The 25207-nt window shown below is 52.9% G+C and overlaps 1 protein-coding gene across 1 annotated transcript in view; it reads left to right on the top strand.

The window, feature by feature from the left end:
* The first annotated feature begins 9424 nt into the window (after positions 1-9424).
* The window catches only part of LOC132439796 (protein-arginine deiminase type-2), a 43836-nt gene continuing 28053 nt past the window's right edge, over positions 9425-25207 (top strand). The window contains exons 1-3 of the mRNA XM_060034503.1: positions 9425-9559; positions 21726-21909; positions 22872-22944. Of these exons, the coding sequence (XP_059890486.1) occupies positions 9468-9559; positions 21726-21909; positions 22872-22944 (349 nt within the window). The 5' untranslated portion in view covers positions 9425-9467. The remainder of the gene's footprint in view (positions 9560-21725; positions 21910-22871; positions 22945-25207) is intronic.

Below are 25207 nucleotides of genomic sequence, written 5' to 3'. Positions count from 1 at the left end.
GGTGGCAACATGGAAAGGTGAAGATACAGAAAGGTAGAGCAGCACCAGAATTCAAATCCACGCTGCCCAGCTCCAGGGTTCTCCTGGCTGTGTCACCGCAAACTTCCCCCTAAAGAATGGAATCCGTCTAATTAACTAACGGAACGAGCCCCTTCTTTCTTCCTTCTTTGAGCGCTGAGGCTGAGGGTTCCTTGTGTCATTGGTGCCCCCTGCTGGAAGCTGGGCATATGGCACAGCCGTTGACAGCCACTCAGAAAGGAGCTCACCTGAGGTTTCTACCCAGCAGAGGGAAAGAAAGGGCTCCAAGGGCTACCCTGGTGGCGCAGTGGTTGAGAGTCCGCCTGCCGATGCAGGCGACACGGGTTCGTGCCCCGGTCCGGGAAGATCCCACATGCCGCGGAGCCCCTGGGCCCGTGAGCCATGGCTGCTGAGCCTGCGCATCCGGAGCCTGTGCTCCGCCCTCCAGTTTGCCCCTAAGGTCAGTTCCACTGTCCCATCTGAGCCCTCATCACTTGTCACTTGGAGTACAGCCTCCCACCTGCTCTCAGAAGTCCCTCCCACCTATCCTCACCTGCAGCAGAGAGAGATCCTACTTTCCATGGCTCCCTACTGCCCAAAGAATCCAGCGAGAATGCTCTCTGGCCTGGCAATTGAGGCCTCCATGGCTTATCCCGGGACTGTTTTCCTGGCTTTGCCCCCAAAATATCCCCCCACAATTTACCCTGCCCCTCCACATTTCCTTTCCTTGGCTGTGCTCTGCCTCCTGCCAGGAATACCCTTCCCTCATCTCTGCTTGTCAAACTCCTACCCAACCTTCAAAGGTGAGTTCAAAGGCCACCTCTTCCATGAAGCCTTCCCTTCTTTCCTCAACTTGAATTAACTTCTCCCTTCTCTTTTGAAACAGAGGCTGTGCATACCAGCCAGACTACCAGCAGCACCTGTATCTCTGCCTGAAGGCTTTCTCTTTGAGCAGACAACAAACCAGGAGTGCTGGGGAATTACCCCAGCCCCCACCCAGGCGCAGCCCTCCACCCATGGTACAGTTGGAGGATGGAGGATGAACACCCCAGCTCCCTCGCCCCTCGCTGGGATAACTGAGTTAGTGCTCCACAAGCAGCAGTTGCCCACCAAGGTAAATCGCTTTATTCCCTAACCTTTACCGCTGTAATTCCTCGCTCCCTTACTGGTGTTTCCTGGCACTGCCTCTCAAATAAACAACTTGCACTGAATTCCTGCCACGGGATCTTCTTCCCGGGGAACGCTTACTAAGCTGTCAGTGCATTCCCTTTATGGAACTTAGCTGATGCCTTTGCTGTAGCCCTGGTCAGCAGAGGCCTTGACTGATGACTATTAAAACCACAGACAAGGTGAATCAAGCACTTTCTACCTGCCTGGCCCTTTATATGTACTATCTCATTTAATCTTATGACAACCTGGGAAGTAGGGGTCATTGTTACCCCATTACACAGATGAGAAAATCAAGACTCAAGTAAAATGGCTTGTCCAAGGTCTCAAAAGCTAGCAAGTGTCAGAGCTGGGGTTTAAATCTAAGAAGACTTCTTCTAGAGATGGAGAATTTAACCATCTCGTGGGGTGTAACAAGAATAATTATAGCACCTATGTCCAGGTAGTTATAAATGCCTAAGATGCATTCTTATAAAAGGGTATATGTGCGTATGTTTACACACATGTCTTATAGATCACACACCTTCTCCTGCCCAGCCCAGTGCCTGGCACATACTCAGTGGTTATTTATTAAGCTTGTTAGAGTGAATCAACAACCCAGGCTCAAGGGACCAAGGCATTAAGGCAACAGGACAGCCATAAAGGATGAGGCTCAAAGGACCTGGCTCTGCTACCAATAGGCTTGGGCAGGTCACTGCCCCTCTTCAGGCCTCACTCCCCCTTCTCTGGGCCTCAGTTGCCCCTCTGTCCAGGGAGGGGACCCTACTTTAAGGGACTGGACGTCACACAGAGTCCCTGAACCCTGACCCCAAATGCCTGTGGGGGAGAGGGTTCCAAAAGCTAAAGGAAGGAGCTGAGTGAGGCTGTAGAGAGACAGGAGGCATCCTTAATCTCTCAGATTCTCGCTGGCTAGTACCTTTTCTCAGGTGAGAAAAACCTCCCTCCTCCCGGCTTCTAAAATGGGGATCTGGCGCCACCTTGTGGTCACTAACCTCTGCCATCCTCCACCACATTTTCTTTTCCGTATCTTCTTGTCACAGACCTCACTGATGCCCTCTGGGAACTCCAGAGCAATTCCACTCTCTCCACCAAATATGTATGTACTATGCCCAGGCACCAAGGCTCAACCCAGGAGGGATGATCACAAACAAGGTGGCCACAGTTCCTGCCTAACAGTTCAGAAGAGTCTGGACCAGCACCGCCAATAGAAATATAATACAAGCCACAAGTGCACAATTTCACATGTAGTTTTCAATTTTCTAGTAGCCACATTTTTTTAATTAAAAGAAATAGGTGAAGTTAATTTGAATAATATTTTTATGTAACCCAATACATCCAGAATATTATCATTTCAATAGGTAGTCAATATATTTTTGATTATCTTTTTTATTTTATTTTTTTTGCACACTAAGTCTTTGAAGTCTGTGTATTTTACACTTCCAGTGCATCTAAATTTGGACTAGCCACATTTCAAGCGCTCAGTAGCCCCAGGTGGCAACAACTACCTACCATGTTGGAAAGCACAGGTCTACACAGACCGGTCAGCTTAATCCGGCCCCATGGCAGCTCTTCAGAGGTTTGACCCATTACATCTTATTCAAGGTCCACATTCGTAGCTCTGCTTTAGGGACGTGGAGGGATTAAGAATCCAAGTTCTGTCCTCCCACTGAGCTGGGTTTGAATTTCAGTGACTACGATAGGATGATGGGCAAGTCAATTTACCCTTTGGAATGTAAAGTGAGGGTGCCTCTGGGGTCGCAGCAGGAATGCCTGGCAAGCATAGGCACATGAAAAAGATGCTCAACATCACTAGTCATTAGAGAGATGCAAATCAAAGCTACCATGAGGTATCACCTCACCGCAGTCAGAACGGCCATCATTAAAAAGTCTACAAATAACAAATGCTGGAGAGGGTGTGGAGAAAAGGGAACCCTCTTGCACTGCTGGTGGGAATGTAAGTTGGTGTAGCCACTATGGAAAACAGTATGGAGGGTCCTCAGAAAACTAAAAATAGAATTACCATATGATCCAGCAATCCCACTCCTGGGCATATACTCAGACAAAACCATAATTCAAAAAGATACATGCACCCCTATGTTCATAGCAGCACTGTTCACAATAGCCAAGACATGGAAACAACCTAAATGTCCACTGACAGATGAGTGGATAAAGAAGATATAGTACATATGTACAATGGAATATTACTCAGCCGTGAAAATGGATGAAATAATGCCATCTGTGGCAACGTGGATGCAACTAGAGATTATCATACTAAGTGAAGTAAGTCAGAAAGAGAAAGACAAATACCATATGATATCACTTGTATGTGGAATCTAAAATATGACACAAATGAGCCTATCTATGAAACAGAAACAAACTCACAGACATAGAGAACAGACTGGTGGTTGCCAAGGGGGAGGGGTTGAGGGAGGAATGGAGTGGGAGGCTGGGGTTAGCAGATGTAAACAATTATATATGGAATGGGTAAACAGTAAGGTCCTACTGTATAGCACAGGGAACTATGTTCAGTATCCTGTGATAAACCATAATGGAAAAGGATATTTTAAAAAGAATGTATATATATGTATAACTGAATCACTTTGCTGTGCAGCAGAAATTAATACAACATTGTAAATCAAATATACCTGAATAAGAAAAAAAAGAATGCCTGGTAAGAAGTCAGTGCTCCGTAAATAATGACCTTGTGAATCAGAGCGTTAGCCCACTTTTTGGCACCATGAAGGGTACTTTTAAGTGTCAGATTGACTTGGCTCTGGCTCCCCAGTTGTTTTAGTCAGACACCAGACTAGGTGTTGCTATGAAGGTTTTGGTTTTTTTGTTTTTATTTTTTTGTGGTACGCGGGCCTCTCACTGTTGTGGCCTCTCCCGTTGCGGAGCACAGGCTCCGGACGCGCAGGCTCAGCGGCCATGACTCACGGGCCAAGCCGCTCCACAGCATGTGGGATCTTCCTGGACCGGGGCACGAACCCGGGTCCCCTTCATCGGCAGGCGGACTCTCAACCACTGCGCCACCAGCCCTATGAAGGTATTTTTTATTTAGTTGTTATTAACATTTAAATTAATAGACTTTGGGAATTCCCTGGTGGTCCAGTGGTTAGGACACAGAGCTTTCACTGCTGAGGGCCTGGGTTCAATCCCTGGTTGGGGAACTGAGATCCCACAGGCCGCCTGGCATGGCCAAAAAAATAAAATAAAATAAATCAATGGACTTTGTGTAAAGCAAGTCACCGCCCCCCCCCCCATAGTGTGGATGGGTCTCAAGAGCAAAGACTGAGGTTTCCAGAAGAAGAAGAAATTCTGCCTCAAGTATACATCATAAGAAACCCTGCCTGAGTTTCCGGCCGGCAAATTTCAGACTCAAGACTGCAGCATCAACTCTTCCCAAATTCCGGCCAGCCTGCTGGCCTGCTCTGCAAACTTCAGCAATGCCAACACGAACCATGGCATGAAGCAGTTCCTTAAAATAACTTTCTGTAGGTGACAAGAGCCCCGGAAGGATCTGAAGGGTGAGTATAGAGCAGGACACACGTCCCTCATTCTGAATACCTATGGTATTAGCGGCTGAATAACCGCCTGGCTCCAGTCACTGCATAAATATAACAATGTAACACCCCAGCTCTGCCCTCCTCCTGAGTGGAATATCTGGCAGGACCAAGGGCAGGAACAGGAGCAAAATTAATGCCCCATACCAGAGCCCATCCTTCACTGGCTGGCCAGGGAACCCTTCCAAAGGAGTGGGATGAGAGAGTGGGCTTTGCTGGGGAAAAGGGGATGTGAGGGACCAAGGAAAGGCCCAGGGTATGGGGAGCTGCTCTTGAGGGCAGAGTTGGGGGGTGAGGAGGTCCCTGGGCACAGAGTAGCTGCCTTGGGGGTGATGGCCCAGGCCCCATCACCTTACCACTCTGGCCTCCTGTCAAAGTTCCTGTCGAACTCAGCTCCACATGGCAGCCAGAGTGATTTGCCTAAAGCACGCATCGTGTCATTGCCATGTTTCAAGGTCCTTCCTAGGCTTTCCTGTGACCTTAAGATAAAGCCAAAAGTACTCTTCACGACCTATAAAATAAGGCATTGTGTGACATGGCCATGGCCAGGCCAGACTCTCCCCATCCCCGGCCCTGGCCAGATGGAACTCACCAAGCCTTGCATGTGTACTTCCCTCCGTCAGGAACACTCTTTCTTCTTCCCCTCCCTATGTCCAGCCCACCCTCCTGGTCTCACCTTGGACACCCAGCTCCATCCCCTTATTTGACATGGTAGCCCTGCTTCCCCTCCTCTGGGCCCCCAGGGCCCTGGCTCAGTGGCCCCTCCAGAGCTTCTGTATTTGAGGATCTTAGACACAGCCATCTGCTTGGGTGGCTTCGGGGGGGCCTAAAGGTGATCACAGGGCACCCGCCTGTTCCTGCCTTCCCACTCCCTCGAGGCCACAGCTGTACTGTTTTCACATCTCAGACCACCTGGTACCCGGTACAGCCTGGCACACAGTGGTTCACTGAATAATGTCCACTCTGTGCCCTGGGTTCCTTCATTTGCTATCTGGCTGGAGGACCTTGCACCATCCCTGTCCCTCTCTGAGTCTCCTCGGCTAATTAGAACCTTGCTCTGATTTGCAGACTCTGAAGTTCTGGACATGATGAAGGGGAATGAATGTATGCTTGTGACACATTGCAGAGGCCTTTAAAGTGTGATATCAAATAGCATGTACAGTCAGAAGCCTATTTTTACAAAAAGTTAACTATATACAGGCATAGAAAATAATTTCCATCTCCTAGGACTTGAGTCTGTAGTCCTAACGCACTAAGCCTTTTGCTGTGTATCCGCTGGTTATTCCTTACAACCCTGTGGGCTGGGTATTGCTAGTATCTCCCATACAGAGGTAGAAACCGAGGCCCAGAGAGGTCCCCAAGCTATTGAGGGGCTGAGCTGGACTTGACCTCAGGTTTGCCAAGTCCAAAGGTCATGCATGCTCTTCACCGCCAGGCTGGTCGATGTCTCTGTGCAAATTGGGGATAATAATAGCTCCCAGCTCTTAGGGTCATTGGGAGGATTAAATGAGCTAAGAGATGTGAAGCCCTTAGAGCAGCTCTTGGCCCAGCCTAGGACTCAGTTAGCGCAGTCACCCACAGCAGCATCAGACTGCTTCTGCGTGGGCCCTGTGAGATCACATGCCAAAGTGTTCACAATGCTCATCTCTAGCCCTGGGGTCATGGGAGACCTTTTTTAAAATTATTTTTCCAAAATGATCAGATAGAGGAGTTCCCTGGCAGTCCAGTGGTTAAGACTTTGCCCTTCCACTGCAGGGGGCACAGGTTCGATCCCTGGTCGGGGAACTAAGATCTCACCAGCCAAGCGAAGAGGCCAAAAAAAAAAAGAAAATGATCAGGTATTACTTGTGTATTTCTTCCTTTTTAAATTCTTGCATGTATGATGCCATCAGTGAACCTGAGCACAAGGCAGGCCCGTGAATTATCTGGGTCATCTCCCCCGTCCCCTCAAGGCCTGGCACAGCGAGAGACAGCTCAGACGAGCTTCTCCCAGCCCAGCTTCTCTGGCCACTTGCTTGGCGGGAGCCAGACTGAGCTGGGGGTGTGAGGTGCATGTCGGTGTCAGAACTGACCCAAGCTAAGCCTGCCCTTTGCTGGCCTTCCCCAAAAGGCACAATGAGATGCCGCGTGGGTCTTCTGGGCCCCAGGGGAGCAGCCGTGATGGCTGAGACCTCCGGCCCTGAATCCACCAACAGCTGTGACCACTTCAGCTATTTTAAACCCTTGGGCACCCGGAGGCTCCCATCCCACCAACCAGGCGCCGTGACCCAACACTGCAGGCCCCGAGCCAGGGACAGGAGCCTTGGAGCACGTGTCAGCGGGCCTGGGTGGGATTTTTTTTCTTTTAAGAAGAGGGAGTTTCATTTCTTGAGTGCTCGCCTGTGCCAGAGACTGTGCTAGTGTTTTCTGTACATCGTCTCATGTCATGTCATCCTTACATCTGGGCGGAGAGATCACTTCATTCGCAGATGAGGAAAATGGGGCTCCAAATGGCAGGCTGGGTGAATTGTCCAAGGTTCCACAAAGGCGGGGCTGGGATTAGAACTTGGGATTCGTCTTCTGCCAGTTAAGAGACAACATTCCTTCCCGGCTCTTACCTGCTTTGCCCCTGCCGTCCACCCCCAACCCTCCCACCGCACCCCTGCAAGTTCCTATCCTGGCTCTGCCGCTCTTAGGCGCTATGAGACCAGACCGAGGGCGAATTCTTGAACCTTTTTGCGGCTCGCTTTCTTCATCTGTAAAGTGGTGGGGTTATTGGGAGGGTATAATGATCTAATTCCAATGCATGAAAGGTGCCGCTGGAACAGCCCCTGGCACGCAGAAAGAACGCATTAAGGGCCCACTGTTATTCGCTCTCTCCTGGCAATCACCACCTCTGCCTGATGTTATCACTCCCCTGCTCCTGGGATGACCTGCCCAGGCCCGGGTCCGGGTGCGGTGCTTCTTCCCCCACCCTGGGCCCCAGTGGGTGAAATGAGGGTGCTGTGTTCTATGATGTCCAGGAAGGTGGGGACCCTGGCATACGCCCCATATCTGCCGCATAGTAGGGGCTCAAAAGTAACTCTGGTAGAGGGATGCCGGGATAAGAGCCCACCTCGGAGGCCTCGAAGTCAGCTCTGAGCTGCACAAGTTTTTTACCTCTTTGGCAGGTGGTCACCCTGCCTCCTGATTGGACGGTGCACCCAGGGGCCATGGGAGCCTATCAAAAACTACCAGCATCTCCCTGGGTCTGTGCACCTTGAGGACGGATGCCCCCTTAGCCCGATTCAGGCCTTCCTCCTTCCCCACCCACATTCCTCCTAGGTGCCGGCTACCCAGGAACAGCTGGGGTCTTGGCTATCTCCTAATTTGGGCTGCCTCAAGGAGGCTGCTGGGGTCAGGAGTCTGGGTGTGTCTCAGCCTTGAGCCCTTGTGAGCCCCGACCCTCTTATTCAGACGCACCCCGTCCCAGGGTTCCCATCCCCCTAGCAGACATACCCCCTTCCCAAACACGCATCCCCTCCAGCCTGCCACGTCCTTCTTAGAACCTCCGCCCTGTCAGGAACACATCAGTTCCTGCCCCTTCTACCAAGGACCACTCAGTCTTATGTGAATTATCTGAACAGGCCCTGGCTTGGCTTCAGAGCTGAAAGGGTCTGGGATTCGGTGGGGGCTGCTTCAGGCTCCCAGTGGGTGTCATTCTGAACCTCAGCCTCCACAAGACACGAACTGACCTCTGCAGGGGCACCGTCCTTCGCCCAGTGGCCCGGGCCAGAACGGTGCCCCCTCACTATCCCTCCACGGGAACATCAATATTTCAGTCCACCAACAGGGGTCAGATCAATCCCCTTCTCTCCAGCACTCTCAGCAGCCCCAGCAGGGGTCTTCATGGACCCTGCCCAGGGGCACCTCCATCCAGGGCAGCCAGATGGCCTCCTTCACTTCCACCGGCAACCGTTCCTCGCTGAGGAAGCCATGGCAAGGCTCCCGTCGCCGCCCACCAGTGCCTTGGCTTGGCGTTCTGGCCCTGCAGCCTGTCGAGTTCCCCACTCCCACCCCTCTCCCCTTTCCCTCTGTAATACTGATCTGATTGTTGGGGGCCTAACGGGGAGAGGGGGCAGGCTGCATCCGGCTTTCCGGTTTGGTCAGGAAGTTCCCTCTCCTCCTTTCCCCTTAGTTTGCAAACCCCTCCTTTAAGAAGGTTCAGGTCCGGGACCCTGGGCTGGTTTAGCGCATCCGCTCGCTCTGAGCCACCGCCTCCTGTCCCCGCCCCTATGACAACTCCACATTTGCATTATCTGCCCCGCAGGGCCGGGGGGCGCCCGGAGGGGCGGCTGGCCCTGTGTCCTGGCGCCGGCCAGCTGGGGGCCCACCGAAAGTATGTTGAATGAAAGAATGAGCAAATCAACCAGTGAAAGTAGGAAATTGGCAACTGCTGACATCACCCAGACCATGGGGGGGGGAGGGTTGGGGTGGGCCTGGGGGGGAGGGGCAGGACTGGGGGGCCTGGGGGTGGGGCCCCGCGGGAAGAGTTGTGGAGGGCGTGGCCACGCTTGACGGACGGGCCCACAGCCCACTGCGAGAGGAGGCCGACAGGCCGCTCCGCCCACCGGCGGCAGGATAAAGGCAGAGCCGGGGAGCCGCGGCGCTCGCGGACTGCTGGAGGGGTTACCTGCGGCAGGTGCTCCAGGCAGACCCAGAAGAGAGAGGACTGGCACGGGGCCAGGCACTACGGGGAAGATGCTGCGCGAGCGGACGGTGCGGCTGCAGTACGGGAGCCGCGTGGAGGCGGTGTACGTGCTGGGCACGTACCTCTGGACCGATGTCTACAGGTGAGCCGGGCCTCCGCGCCGGCCCAAGACCCCCTCCGACTCCGGGCTCGGCCCGAAATCTGGGCCCAAGAAATCCTGAGACCCTCGCCAGACTCGGGGACACGGACAGCCTGCCTCCAGCCCGAGTCGTCCCTCATCCGACGCCCCCGCGCCCAGAAATCCTAAGAACCTTGCCCAGAAACCTGACAGCCCCCAAACTTTGTGTCAGCCTCCCCGGAATCCGGAGACCCTCCCAGACACCCTGACACAGCCCCAGCACCCCTACTACTCCTTTCCAGGCGCCAGACCTTTCACCAGAGTCTTCCCACCTCTCCCGCCCCTCTCCCAGGACGACCTCAGCACCCACTCAGCTTCCCCAGCATCCTTTCCTCTTTTCCTTCCCCGCTCTCCCCTCAGCACCTCCCTTACGCCCTCAGACCCTCCTGGCTCACCACCCGCCTCAGCCCAGCCCCTCCCTCCACTCCCAGATCAGCTGAGCTTCCTCCAGGATTTGCCAGGGGCTGGGGCAGGGCCAGAGGGGAGCTGCCCAAGGGCGGAATCTGGCCCTAGGGGTTGCCTAGGCTCCAGCTTCGCCCTGTGGGGGCTGCTGGTGGTTGCCTGTCGCCAGGCACTGGCCATGAGCTCCCTGTCCCCCTTCCCCTGACTTCACCCTGGGCTCGGGACCGAGGGTGTGAGGTCGAGTCTTTGTCAGAGGCGCTCTCCTGTTCAGGATGCTGTTCCCCCTGGCCCTGTTCTCCTGTCCACGAACCCTGGTGGGGTGCAGGATTTCTGAGACAGCAGGACCTGGGCTGGGGGAATTGAAGTCAGGGATCCCCTGCTACCCAAGTGCAATGCCCCGTCTCCCCACCATGCATGGGGCAGGTCTGGCGAAGGTGTGGCTGGTGTGAGTGAAGGGGTGGAGGGTCCAGGGTGGGATCCTGCAGCCCTCTGTTCCAAGCATTTGAAATGTTCCCCGCTGCTGGCGTGGGAGGGGTCAGTGCTGACAGGAGGGAGCATGCAGGACCCAGGGGTGGGGACCCCATGCTGATACCCTTGGGCAAGTCCCCTGAGCCTCTCTGTGCCTTGAGCTAAGCTGGAAGTGCCAAAGTGGCTTACTGCTCCCAAATCGTTCTGTCATCTGGAGCGCCCTGCCTCTCTCAGGCCCCCCCACCAAACCCCATCCCTGTGTCTTCCCACACATCCTCCCCAGCCCATTGTCTCTGTCGCCTCCAGTGGCCCTGGCGGCCCTGCTGGCCCCTCTCTAGCCTCTTCCTCATCAGGCACTGGTCTTCCCTGAGAGCAAAGGGCCTGGTCACCGTGCAGACCAGGGACCCTCTCCACTCATTGGCCCCTGGCTTCTGTTGTCCACATGTAAACCTCAGGGGTGGTTTCTGAAGGTCATAACACAAAACTGGAGTGTAGTCCAGGCCTCAGTGGCCTGGGAGCGCTCCCCTCCCTTCTCCACCCCCCAAGTCCGAACTAGGCACTGCCAGGGAGTGGGACGGGAGCCAGGACGCTCAGGTCTCTAAGCCTCAGCTGTCACCATACCCGCCTATTTGTTCACTGCGGCACTTTCAGTGCAGCCTGAAAGGCTGGCATGGTGCCTCCACTGAGGGGTGAGGAGTAAAGAAGGGGTTCAGGCTCAGGCCCCCTGCCCGCCCTCTGTCCTGGCAGAGAGAGGCCCAGCCCGCATAGGGGCAGGGAGCAGGGGAGATGTGGACTCTGGCAGGGGGCAGACGTGTGATGATCCCCTTTGTCCTTTCTCAAGAAACCAGCCGCAGCCCCAGCGACCCTCACCTCCCACCTGCACTTCACCTAAGACTCTCCGCCACCCCCAAGAGAAGCAGTACAGTCTAGACCAGCGCTGTCCAGCGGAAATAGAATGCAAGCCACAAATAGAGCCACATGTGTAATTTTTAATTTTCTAGTAGCCACATTTTTAAGGTTAAAATAAGCAGGTAAACTTAGTTATAATAATATATATTTTATTTAACCTAATATATCCCAAATATTAGCATTTCAGTATGTAATCAATATAAAAATTATTAATGAGCTAGTTTACATCCTCTTTTTCTTGCTAAGTGTTTGAAATTCAATGTGTGTTTTATATTTACAGCCCACCTCTATGCGGACTCACCGCATTTCAGGCACTCGAGAGCCACAGGTAGCTGGTGGCCACTGTATGTGCTGAACGGCGCAGGTCTAGAGCAGCGCTTCTTAACCTCGGCACCAGCTCATTTGGGGCTGGATAATTCTTTGTCGCCAGGAGCCGTCCTGTGCGTTGTAGGATGTTTAGCAGCATCCCTGGCTTCTAACCCCTGGATGCCAGTAGCAACTCCCCAGTTGTGACAACGCCAGCAGTCCCTGGCGGGCCAAGTCACCTCTAGCTGAGAACCACTGGTCTAGTGGACAGAGGCCCCTTCTGAAACTAAGGAGACTGGGCCATTGTTACTCCTGATAGCTGTAGTGGTAAGAGCGACTGTCAGTATTAATAGCAGGAGATATTAGTGAGCACTTACAGACCAAATGCATTATCTCCTCTCTTCGTTTCCACAGACCTTGGAGGCTGTGCTAGGATCATCCTATTGTGTAGATGAGGAAAGTGAGGCTCAGAGAGGTGAAGCCATTTGCCTGATATCACACAGGACTCAGGTCTAGTTCTGTGTGGGTCAGAACTCAGGCTCTGAATCTCCACTCCAGCCTGTGTGACCCTAAAACTAGCAGGTTGAACTGGGTGCACCTCTCAGCATGTGTCCCTCCCACCCTCCACCCAGGCCATGAGCCCACTGCCCCCGGAGACTTCACCCACTTCCAACTGACCCTCCACTTCCCACTGAGCCCGTCCCCACCCAGACATAGGTCCTGACCCAAGACCCCACATGATGCCCCAGGGGCTCCAATCTCCAAGGAGACACCAAGGGACAAGGTCTGGTGGACCCTGGGCCTAGTTAGTGAGGGAGTAGTGTCTTGACCCCTCACTCCTGAGTCACAGAGGCAAGTGAAGAGACCTCAACACCCACCCCTTTTCCCAAGGGCTCTGGGCCGCCTTTCCTGAGATGTACACACGACCTCCTTCCCCTCCAGACACACAGCAGGGGCCTCGCCTGCCCCTTCCTCAGCAGGCCCTGAGGGTCACCCTCCCTCTCCCAGCAAAACTGGTCCTTTGGGGATGATGACCTGACCCAGCCACATTCTGAGTAATGGCAAGCTATAAATAGATGCGCAGAAAGAAGGAAGTAGGATTTTTTTTCTGGAGATTTCCTTGGCGATCACTGTTGAAGATACTTGCTGTTTCCTTCTACCACCCCGAAGTGTACTTATCTTAGGTCTGGCACATGTACGCCTTGTCCCCGCACAATCTCCCCTGATGGTCCCTTTAGCTGGCAGCCGTTTCTCCACTGGGGCTGGCCGGGGTCCCCATCTGATTCTGGCTTGGAGTTGGAGAGAGGACATTGAGTGAGCGGCACCCCCATGTCGGTTTCACCCTCCCCGCTCACCTCGGCCGGACACCCCCCGAGCCTGGAGGGATTGGAGAAGGGGCAGCCTCGGAGTAAATTAACGGGGTGATCGCGCTCTGCCTGACTCTCCCGCAGACTAGGCTGTGCAGACAGCTTCTCCTATCCCTCCCTGGTTCACGTGTCTGTCCTGGGGCGTGAGAGTTCTCCATTGGGCCGGTGTCCCCTTCTCCCTGGTGGAGAGAGGTCAGGACCCATACCCTGAGGTCTGCAGGAGCTTCAGAGCAGAGACGATGGTATCAACTATCTCTTGCCTCTCCAGGGCTTTCTCCTGGTTACATTTGACTCGTGATGAGCCCATGAGGTAGGAAGTAGGGGTGATCCTGTGCCCCTTTCTCTGAGATACCCTAAGGCAGAGGCTAGCCAGCCATTTCTCCCGGCAGGGTCTTGCCCATCACTTTCTGGCAGAAGATAGGAAAGGTGGTACCAGGGCAGGAATTCCTAGACGTCAGCACAGCAAAATGCTGGAAAAACGGGGCATGGGGCAGTTCCATATCCTGCTTTGGAGAACCTGCCGAATCTAAATTCATCCCCATCTCACTCCCTCAACTCACTCAGACCCCCTCTCTCTGTCTCTTGGTTGGTCTGAGTGTTTTAGAAGGTATCCTTAGGCAAAGGCCAGGGAGGGTCAGCAGTCCGGCCTGAAGCAACGAGGACGTGGCGCCTCCCCGTAGGGTGCCAGGCCCCATCTCCTGCTGACTCCCCTGCGCGCATTCCACTCCGGCCACATTGGTTTTGTGGATGCTCTTGGCCCTGGAATGCGCCCCCCTCATCCCCACCTCAGGGCCTCTGCAGGTGCTGTTCCCTCTGCCTGGAACACTGTCCCCCAGACCTCTGCGAGCCGGGCAAGTCTCAGCTCAAGTGACCTCCTCCAAGCAGCTTTCTTGACTCCACCCCATTTCGCAGTGCCCGACCCAAAGCCCCAGTCACTCCCTACCTCCTGACTATTGTTTTTATCTTTGCAGATCTTACTATTTACTTAATATTACTAGCTAACTTATTCTGTACCAGGCAGCCTCCTGGGCACCTTGCACACGCATCTCACGTGTACTTAATAATTTACATGTGTTTAAACCTCACAACAACTTTATGAGTTAGGTACTATTTTGGGGGAAACTGAGGTAAGGGATGTTTGTCCAAGATGGCACGGCTGGTAAATGGCGGTAGTGTGGAGACCAGGCCCGTGACTCTCTGCCGGGCCGCCTGCTAGGGCTCGTGTTTTAGGCTCGTCCTCTGCCTGCTCACTGTCTTCCTTCTTCCTGTGAGCTTCCTGCCCTCAAGTCACTGAAGGGCCCCTTGGCTGGCTGAATGGATGGATGGCTGTGGCCAGGGATGCATGTGGACTGGCCTATCGTTGGCCTGTCACTGGGCTCTCCACCCCCGGCCTCAAGGGATGGATACCGTTGGACGGGCCAGTGGAAGGTCAAGGGCATGTGGCCAAGTTTGGCCAGAGCAGCACTTGCTCCTGAGAGAATGACAGGAGGTGGCATTCAGGCCAGGTCAGGTGGCCCCATAAATTAGAACAACACCCAGAGCCCTCGACTCTACAAAGGAAGCCCTGCCAGGAGCTGCTCCAGGGCCTGGGCATCAGGCTGGCTCCCGGGCAGCGGCAGGGTCCTAAGGGGCAGCTGGCACCTGTGGTTCGAGCCCACAGCCCCCTGCACGGCTGGGGTCCCTGAGAGCCTTGCCTCCCTACCCACAGGGCCTGAGCACAGTGGCAGGGGCTCACCCCAGTGCCCACCCCCGGCTGGACAGGCACACCTGTTCAACTTTGGGGGAGGCCAGTTTTCGGAGACAGCTCTGTCTTGCCCAGCCGGGCCCAACCCCATGCCTGGGGCTTTGACTGGCCCAAGCCTGCTTATGCTGGTCACTCACCCAGGAGCCCAGGGCAGGAAGCCAGCCTTTGGTCTCCCCTCTCTGGACCTCTGAGCCCCACGTGCAATATAAGTAGGGGGCTTCTCATTTGATCCTCTCCTGAGCCAGACCTGACAGTCCCCCTCCCCCGCCAGGTGTCCCTACCTGAAGGACCTTTAAGGAGGACTGTAACCTCTGGATCCTCTCCCAGGAACAGAGCAACCAGGCCCGGAGCTCAGAGCACTTGAGTTTACCCCACACCCTGCCCATCTCAGGCTGTCCCTGAGACTCAGAGCAGGTGCTTGCCCTCTGTGGGCTTCAACATGCTCATCTGTAAAATGGGATGACATTAATACAGGCCTCGTGGGGTTATCGAAAGGATGGACTGAGGTCACGTGGGCCAAGGGCATGAAACAGTGCCTGGTACATAATACTCAGTAAGTGGTTATCAGGAGTTAGTATTGGGTTTATTATAATATTATCAAAACAAATAATAATGAACTATGGCCTCAGAAAGTTTATAACGTTCATGGGAGAGAAATGTTGAACAAGTGTTAAGTGTTGTTTGAAGCACCAGCAAAGGGAGGGAGAGATGAGTCCTGGATCATAATAGGATCAGGGAAGACTCCCTGGAGGAGGTGGCAACCTAGCTGAAGGGTGGACAGGGGTTCACAGTGTGACCAGGACAGGCCATGCAGGAGCAAGTGTACCTGGCAAGAAAGTCGGGACACGTGGGGGCAGAAAGGGCATAGTTTCTGTAGCCTGGAGTGTAAGACTAGAGGGCGGATACATTTAAACTGGGGCTTTGAATGCCAGGCTCAGGTGTTAAACTTTGTTCTGCAGGCAGGAGGGAGTCATTGAAGGTGTCTGCAGAGGGAGTGACCATAGATTAGATTGTTTCTTCCCTCAGCAGAGGGACCTTGGGCAGCTGGAGGCACCAGTGCCTAGTGAGAGAGGCTGCTGAGCTTACCAGGCACAGAAGAAGGCTGGCTGAAGACAAAAGTCATGTTTCGTCTTCACCCATCCCTGTCCAGACCAGCTACCCACCCCAGGCCTCCAGCTACCACCACACCAGGCGGCTCCTGGAGGGTGCTCGCCATGGGGTTGCACGCCAGGTTGGCACCCACAGACCCCCTCCGATTCCTGCAAAGACCCAAGGACAGGGTGTTAAACCCAGCCTGCCAGGAGCTGGGCTCACTGTGGAGTAAGCCCCGCTGGTGTTAACAAGGCCCAGGGCAGGCGGACAAGCTGGGAGAGCCAGGTGCCAGCGAGCAGCAGGCACGTAATGCCCTCGAGTCCCAGGCTGAGTGAGCATCCCAGCCCCGCAAGGCCAAGCTGGTGACCCTCCCCACTGACTGAGCGAAGACCAGAGAGGCTGACTGGCTCCCTAGAGGCCACACAGCATTTGTGGGGCTGAGCAGATATTAGGTCACAACACCCAGAATTCTCTTGGGCCAGGCACAGTGAACATCCCTCTTCTATCAATACATCTGACACTACTTTCCAGTCTTGCTCAATGTTCCTTTGGTTGACTCCTGAATCCATTGCCCACCCTGCACCCTGGTGGATCTGTCTGCAGTGCAAAAATGATCACGTCTCCCCTGCTCAGAAGCCTCGGTGCCCGCAGGAGAATGGCCAGCTCCTTGCCATGATCTGGGTCCTCTCCCCCCACCCCTCTCCCTCCCCTTTGCTCCCAAACTCCAGCCACGTTTACCTCCTTCCAGTTTGTTGAACATGCTGGGCTAGCTTCCACCTCAGGCCATCACCCAGGCTGTCCTTGCTGCCTGGAAGTCCCTGCTCCTCTTCCTCTCTTCGCTTTGTCCAAATTCAGCGGTTCTCACACTGGTCCCCAGACCAGCAGCAGCAGCATCACCTGGGAGCTTGTTAGCAACGCACTTTGCTCCCACTGTATATGTGTATCAAGTCATCCTGTCATACACTTTAAATACATACAATTATATTTGTCAGTTTTTCCTCAGTAAAGTTGGGGGGGGGGGAGAGAAATGCAGTTTCTCTGGCCCCACCCACCCCATCTGCTGAATCAGAAACTCTGGGGGTAGCCCGACAACCTGTATTTTAACAGGCTCTTCAGGTGTTGCCGATGCAACTCGAATTTAAGAACCACTGATTTAACTAATTCTTAACTATCGTTTAGAGTGTAAAATTTAAACCTCAACTCAAATGTGCCATTTCCTCCACGAATCCTTTCTCGACCTCCAGGCGAGGGCTTCATGGAACCCCATACGTCTCCTTTAGAGCAATTTTCACAGCTGTAATCACATAATTGTGTAATCCGTCGGAAGTCCTTCTCTTCCACTGGAACATTTGCTCCATGGGCCCCGGGAACATATTATCTTTTTTGCTCTACCCCCCAGGACCTAGTATACGCCTGGCACATAGTAAGTGCTCAATAAATACATGTTGAGTGAATGAGTGACCACATAAGCAAGTCCTCTCTTCCAGCCCTTCCTGCAGCAAACATTTACTTACCGTGTGTCTGTGCTAAGCCAGGTGCTGGAACAAAAAGAAAATCCAATCTCTACCTTCAAGGAGATAAACTGCCACAAGGGGAAATAAACATGGATGGAGACAAATCAATTGAGTCGTCAGAGAGGGATGGGCAGTTGCCAGGCAGAGAAGTCAGGGGAAAGCACTACAGGTAGAAGGAGCAGCATATGCAAAATGCATGGTGAGATGAAACCATGCAGGGAGTTGAGAGGGTGGGAGGAGTTGCAGGAAGTGAGGCTGGGGAGTCCAGTTGAGATGCGGTGGCTAAATGCTGCTGGGCGGATACCAGGCTACAGAGTTTGGATTTATTGTTTGGTAGACACTGAAGAGCCATTGAGTATTTTCAAGCAGGCAGGTAACCTGATTTCTTTTTTTTTTTTTTAATCACTCTGGTAATACAGTTTGGGAAACCAAGAAGGGTGGGTCCATTCATTCGTTTATTCCCAGAATATATATTGAGCATGGTCACGTCCTGGGTACTGGGCTATGGGGGGCAGTGCAGATGTGGTCCTAGCCTGTCCTTCCATCTACATATCTTTAGCCTCTTTTCCATAAGCAGGAGGTCATGGCCACCACCATCCCTGCTCTAGTTCCCTCCGTAACTTCCTAGGCCCCTCCCTGCAGCATCCAGGGACAGTCAAGGTGGCGGCAGCCCCTGGCTCTTGGGTTTCTGCAGGGGATTCTGAGAGGTTCTTCCTGGGGAGGGAGGGAGGCAGCCATCCGGAGCCACGGGGGACAGCCACGGGGGACAATAGATGCCTTTGTTGCTTCTGCCAGGGCTGCTGGAAGAATAGTTGTTTGCTCAGCTCAGAGCAGGACTGGTGCTGGGGTGGGAGGGTGTGAGTCCCCAGAGCTCCAGTGTGGGTGGGGCATTAACCCCCGAGCCTCTGCAGCCTCCTCTAGTTTCTAACTGGCTCAGAGGAATGAGGGTGGCAGGAAGCATCACTTATATCTCACTATTGTCAGAATCGAGGCCCTAAAGATTTCCTGCCCTGTGAGTTTATAAAGCCATTTTTTCTAAATAGAGTTGTATGCAGAAACCCATTATATGAGACAAGATGAAATAACGTGACTCTGCTTAAAGGGAGGGTGGGGATCTGGCAGAGAGATCCCCAGCTTTTCAGCACCTCCTCCCTACCCCTTTGTCCAGGCCTGCCCGCTCTGTGCTCCCCAGACTCCAGCCACCTCTGACCTGGTCCCATTCTCTCATTTTACACTTGGTGAAATTGAGAGAGGAGAAACGCCTTGCCCAAGGCCACCAGCAGGTTGATGGTCAAACCCAGGACTTGCACTAGGGGAATGTTTCCTAGATCTGAGCCTACAACTGCCCAGACTCCCGTAATTTTTACCAAAAGCATATTCTACCTCTAGTACCATTAACTTAAAAATTTTCTTTAAACCAACTCTTATTTTTGTTATAACTTTAAGTGGAGATCTTATATGATTACCATAAATGCCCAACCTTTATCACTTGCCATAAAAGATAATACATTTAATAAATACATAAGTCTTCTTTTAAATTGTGCATCCATGTGCCACCTAAGAGCATCTCACCTGGGTACCCACACCTCCTTTTGGGATTTGCTGCCTGGAGCTGCTAAAAGGTTCACCTGTGTCCTGCTCAGCTCCACCCTCTTTGCTGAGTGTGTGTGATGTGCCAGCCGTGTGCTAGGCCCTAGAGGAGACCAGACCCTGCCCTTGCGGGCTTACAATGCAGAGGAAGACAGACACCCAGGGTAACACCATGAGGCAAAATGCAGGCACCCCGTTCCCCCGTCCCCGCCGAACAAAGAGAGACAGGAGGGATGGGCGGTCGTCCTGCATCTTATGGGTCGGCAAGTAGACACTCAGAAGGAGCGAGGGACAGACTCAAGACCCCCTCGGCAAGTCAGCGGCAAAATTGGGCTTGAACCCATATCTTTTGCACATGTGCTCCCAATCCAGTGTTTCTACCCAGACTCTGTGCCTCTCCTAATGCTGGATGTGAATGGAGGGCAGCAGACCACAGCCAACAAGTGTCCCCATGATGGGCTGAGGAGTTTAGAAGGGGACAGACAAGAAACAGAGTGGTTCTGGAGCTTCTCTTACAAGCTCCTTTCCCAGCCCTGGACACAGGCTGCCTGACCATTGCCCAGTGGTCTCTCCTGCCAATGCCCGAGACCAGTGGTCTTTGCCAGTAACTCCCACAGTCTATGGCCTGGATCGAAGAGACCCTGCCTGGGGGCCTTTGCAAACTCACACTCAGGGCCTTGGCCATCTCATCCCAGGGCTCTAAGCACCAGAGTGCGTTGCTGCACATCTAGACCAGTGGTTCTCAAAGTGTGGCCCCTGGACCAGCGGCACCAGCAGTTCCTGGACACGTGGTAGAAATGCAAACTCTCAGGCCCCACTCCAGACCTACTGAATTTCCGAAATGCTGAGAAGGGGCCAGGCAATCCGTGTTTCGACGAGCCCTCTGGGTAATGCTTTTGCTGCCACTGCTACTGCTCCTGAACCTTGAGAACCACTGGCCCAAAGCTCTCATTCAACCCTGGTCACTGTTTACAACTTCAGCTGCCCCTCAGGCATGCCAGCCAAACTCTCTGGGAATGGGATCCACAGATCTGTAGCCTTCAAAACAGTGAAGATTTAAACGGCACCCCCTGATGATCCTGATGCCCGATCACAGTGGAGGACTCTTCGGGAGCCCAGGAACACCAGACCTTCAAAATAGCAGACGTGCCTTTGAGGCAGACACTTGTACCTGTATCTTAGTCCCAAATCCCATGAGAATCCACCCAAATCCCTCTGAGCCCTTTTCAGCCTTTAGGAACCTTCAGACGGGGGGCTGGAGATTTAGCAAAACTGTCAGGCCTGGGTACCTTCCTCCTCTATCTCCCCATCCTGCCTGTTATCTCCCCTTAAGCCAGTGTCTTAATCTGCTTGAGCTGCCGAAACAAAATGCCACAGGATCAGTGGCTTAAAAACAAAATTTATTTCTCAGAGTTCTGGAGGCTGGAAGTCTGAGATCAGGGTACCAGCATGGTTGGGTTCTGGTGAGGACTCTCTTCCTGGCTTGCAGCCAGCCGCCTTCTGGCTGTGGGCTCACATGGCCCTTCCTCGGTGCACGAGAGATCACTGTCTCTCCCTCTCTCTCTCCCCCTCTCCTCCCTCTGCCTCTTCTTACAAGATGACCAATCCTATCAGATTAGGACCTTACTCTCATGACTTCATTTAACCTTAATTATCTTCTAAAGCGCTGTCTTCAACTACAATCAGATTGGGAGTTAGGACTTCATTGTCTGAATTTGGGAAGACTGAAACATTCAGTCCATAGCAAGCAGCTCAAACCAGTTCGTTTTCTGCCCTGAAATCTTGATGGCTTTTCAAGAATTCCAAAGTTATTTCCCTTTCAATAGAAAACCACTCCAGAGCCCCAAGGAATGACTCTCAGAGAGAATTCCAAGCTGTGAAAGCTGTGACAGAAAGTAGGGGTCTTTGTGAAAGAGCCAGCCCACGCTTGCCCCTTGAAGACCCGAGTTCCAGGCTTCTTCTCTGTGCAAACCCAGCGCTTTGACACCTGCCTCCTCTCTATCAGCCGAGGTCTCCTGGCCTTCAGCTCAGACGCTGGACAGGGGTTGGGAGACAGGGTTCTAGGCCTGGCACTCTCTTTGGAGCAAACTCATTCCTCTGTCTGAGCCTCAGACCTCCACCCATACAGTATCAGGTGGCTCCCAAGCTGGTTGCCTGTCAGAAACACGAGGAAGCGTGTTAAGAATTCAGATCCCCAGGCCCCACCCTGGAACATTCTGACTCAGTGGGTACAGGATTGGCCCAAGGAATCGGTAATTTTTTTTTTTAGGCCAAAAGATGTTTTCATTAGAATACAGTGATTTTTTAAAAAATTAAAGTATAGTCAATTTACTATGTTTCAGGTGTACAGCAAAGTGATTCATTTATATCAGTTATATGTACACGTATATGTGTATATATAGTCTTTTTCAAATTCTTTTCCATTGTAGCTTATTGCAAGATATTGAATATAGTTCCCTGTGCTATACAGTAAGTCGTTGTCGTTTATTTATTTTACATATAGTACTGTGTAGCGGTTAATCCCTAATTCTTAATTTATCCCTTCCCCCACTTAAGGAATCTGTAGTTTTAACAAGTGCCCTCTTCACTACCAGGTGATTACAGTATAGCTGGGTCCCTAGGGAGACCAGGCAGCCTGGGAGTGTCCTTACAGCCTCGTCCCTCCAGGAGTCTTCTCCTGAAGCCCCTTGTCCCACCTGCCCAGGAATCCCCGTGACCGCCCTCCTCTCTCCATACAGCGCGGCCCCAGCCGGGGCCCAGACCTTCAGCCTGAAGCACTCGGAGCGCGTGCAGGTGGAGGTGGTGCACGACAGGCAGCCTGAGGAGGTGGCCGCCGATGGCAAGCAGCGCTGGCCTCTCTCGCCCAGCACCACGCTGCGGCTCACCATGAGCCAGGCGAGCGCCGAGGCCAGCAGCGACAAGGTACCGTGGCCGGGGAGGCGCCCCTGCGAGGGCCGCGGGAACTGGGGACCGACGGTGCTGGCATCAAGACAGGCTGGACCAGCGCTATTGATTGAAGCAGCATGAGGGCCACACGCGTCATTTTATGTTTTCTAACAACCACATTAAAAGAGCAAAAAGAAACAGGGGGACTTAATTTTGATATTTTTTCCTTAACTCCATCATCAAAATATTATCATTTCAACATGATATCAATGTAAAAAAAGTAACTAGCTTACATTCTTTTTTCACATCAAGTCTGAATCTGCTGTGCATTTCACGACTGTAGCACATCTCAGTTCGGACTTGCTACGTTTCAAGTGCTCAATAAACATTCGCAGCTAGTGGCTATGGTATTAGACAGCCTGTTGTTAGATCATAGAATGATGACTTCATGGCAGGTTAAAATCGTGTGCTGCTGAATGACGAACTATTAGAATCATTGGAAGTTACAGCCACAAACATCCTTGGTCTCATCGTGTATCAGACGGGATGCTGAGCGCCCACGCAGCAAAATGATTTGCCCAAGTGCTGGAGCCGAGACCAGACTCTCTCTTCCCTAAGTTCTCTAATTATGAACTTCACTGTGTGCCCCGTGTCATTGATGACGCTGGGCGTTATCCAGTAAGAGCAACCTAAGCCCCGTCGTTGCTTGGCGGCAGCTAGACACACACCAAGGCAGATGTGCGGCCCCCACAAGCAGCAGAATGCACCATGCAGATGCACTCTGAGAAAGGGGAGTCCCATATCTAGTTGGATAATCTGAGAAAAACAGCCCACCAACCCAGGAGTACTTCCTGGAGGAGAGGGTTCAGATGTTTAGAGAGGGTCAGCTTGACAGGCTGTGAGGTGTGAGGGAGGGAGGTGGTCGTTGCAGATCTTCCTGCCTGTGATCTGTGATCTCTGCCCTTCTTTCCCTCCCAATGTGTCCCCTCCCTGTCAAGGTCACCGTCAACTACTATGAGGAGGATGGGGTCACCCCCATCGACCAGGCTGGGCTCTTCCTCACGGCCATTGGTGAGTTGACATGGCTATGGCCTGGGTGCCTTTGTTCCCCAGGGGCTGGCATTGCTGCTCTTCTCAGCGACACTTGGGCTGTTTTCAGTGCTGCTGACCTGGCACTCAGAGCTTCCTCTGAATAATGCAGGCCCGAAAAGTGATGCCACACGTGCCCAGGCCCTTATGTCCTGGGGTGGGGATGCTGCAGGAGGAGGCATGCCTTGGTCTGCCAGCAACTCACCCCAATGTCAGGGTCCGCATCGCAGGCTCTGGGGGCCATGGAGGAGAAAGAGCAAAGTCTGTTCCTCTCCCGCCTCTCCCCTGCAGCCTGGAGAAGAACTTGACTCTCATAGTGAGGGGAATGACCTGTCTACAAAACCTGTGCTATCCTCAACAATCCAAGCTACACACTTGCCTTCCCCAGACCCAGCCCAGGGACACAAAGATGCAGCCTGGGTCCTTAACTCACCTAGTCCAAGCCCTTCATTTGATTCACAAGGACACTGAGGCCCAGAGAGGTTAGGGAACTAGTTCAAAGTCACACAGCAACTCAGTGGCAGGTTGGGTCCAGAACTCAGGATCATTCCCCTCCTGGGTTCTTCCCATTTGCAATGCACTCCCCTGCCCTGGATGCCAGGGCACGTAGGTTGTGGTCTTCTGCAGCTTCATTCACTCGACTCCTCTGCAGTGGAGGTATTACTTTTTTAAATTTTAAATCAGATAATGTTTAAGCCAGGGCGACATTTCAGTGGGTCATTTTGTCCATCCAGCTTCAGTTTCACATTGATAGAGTGGCCGCATGTCAGGGGGAGGGAACTACCAGTTACTGAGAGTCAACTGTGTGCTGAGTGCTTTAAAAATAACAATGTCTATTTTCTGAACACCTGCTCTGTGTCCGGGACTTTGGTGAAGAGGTGGCATTTACTGAGCACCTACAGTGTGCCAGGCTTCAGTACTAAGTGGTTTACTATCATGATCTCAATCTATGCTTACATCTATTCTGAGAATGCACACTAGTATTGTCCCCATTTTACAGATGAGAAAAATCAAGGCTCCTAGAAAAAATAAAACGAACAAAAACTTACCTGAGCCCACAAACCCTGAAAGTGGTTTGTGGGACACCCCACCATTTCAATTATCTCACATCCTCCAGGGGTCTCAGAACTGTCCCCACAAAACAACTAGTTCCCAAGCCAGCCCCTCCTTCTCCAACCCTGTGTCTTTAGCCACTGAAGCAGGCTCAACAGCAGTGCTCTCCTGCTTCTGAGCTTATTCCCAAACGGGCTTCACTGCTGGCCACCTGCCCTTCTTTCCGCACCGAGGGAGTGAGTACCTGGCCTTGGGGGTGGGGGGTTCCTCAGGACAACCTCGGGGGGCCTTGGGAGATGAAACCCAAGCCTCCCGGGTCGCAGCTGAGGGCTGGCACGTGTGTCCACCTCACGGGCACACAGTGCCCCCAGATTGTCTCAGGTGACCGTCCCTGAGGAAACCTAACCCCACAGAGACAAGGACATCTGAGGACATTAGCAGGAAGGGCAGTGGCCAGAGGCCTGGCAGAGAAGGGAGATGCCCAGGGGCTGACGACACCACTAACGAGACTTCCACCCTAAAGCATGGCAGACTCGGGATGGATGGCAAAACAGTGCACTGTGAGGAGGCAGGGCTCTGCTAGGAGACTCTAAGCTTGTGCTCGGAGGCATGAGAGTCCGAAGATACCAAATCCGCACGTGATGAATGACCAGGCTCATCCTTCTGGGGTTCCGAGGCTGTGCTCTCACTGAACAATGATTTCTTTAACTGCCCCAAGTTCCAGATATTTAGGTTCCGTGGGTCAGTGAAGTGTCCCCTCTTCCCCCCCCCCGCCACCAAAAAATAGTAAACCTGACCATTTTGACACTTGGCCAGAAAGAAAAGACAGGAATAAAACCATTTACCGTCAATTATCACCATCATTTTAACACCTAAAGAGTAGGCAGGGCATAATCTCAGAACAAAAGACAGTCGTTTACATTGCAGAAATAAAGCTTTATAAAAAACTCACCCCATTGAACTTGCGTTTCCTGTTCCACCAGCAATCCTAGTGAAAATTGGGTTTCTTTTGAGACCCACTGGTCTATCTGACCCCTCCGGGTCCCATATTCCCTCAGGCATCTACCCCAGGAGCCCCTGAGCCCCATGCTCTGAGTAATCATGCAGGGGCAACACCTCAGAGGCAGGAACGCTCTGAATGTCCCAGGATGGTGGGGCTGCCCCCAAGGATGTATCTGAGTCTGTCTCACCC

This window comes from Delphinus delphis, chromosome 1 (assembly GCF_949987515.2).
Source record: "Delphinus delphis chromosome 1, mDelDel1.2, whole genome shotgun sequence".
NCBI classification, from domain to species: domain Eukaryota; kingdom Metazoa; phylum Chordata; class Mammalia; order Artiodactyla; family Delphinidae; genus Delphinus; species Delphinus delphis.
The sequence above is the reverse complement of the archived record's forward strand: the minus strand, read 5'-3'. Positions and strand labels throughout refer to the sequence as shown.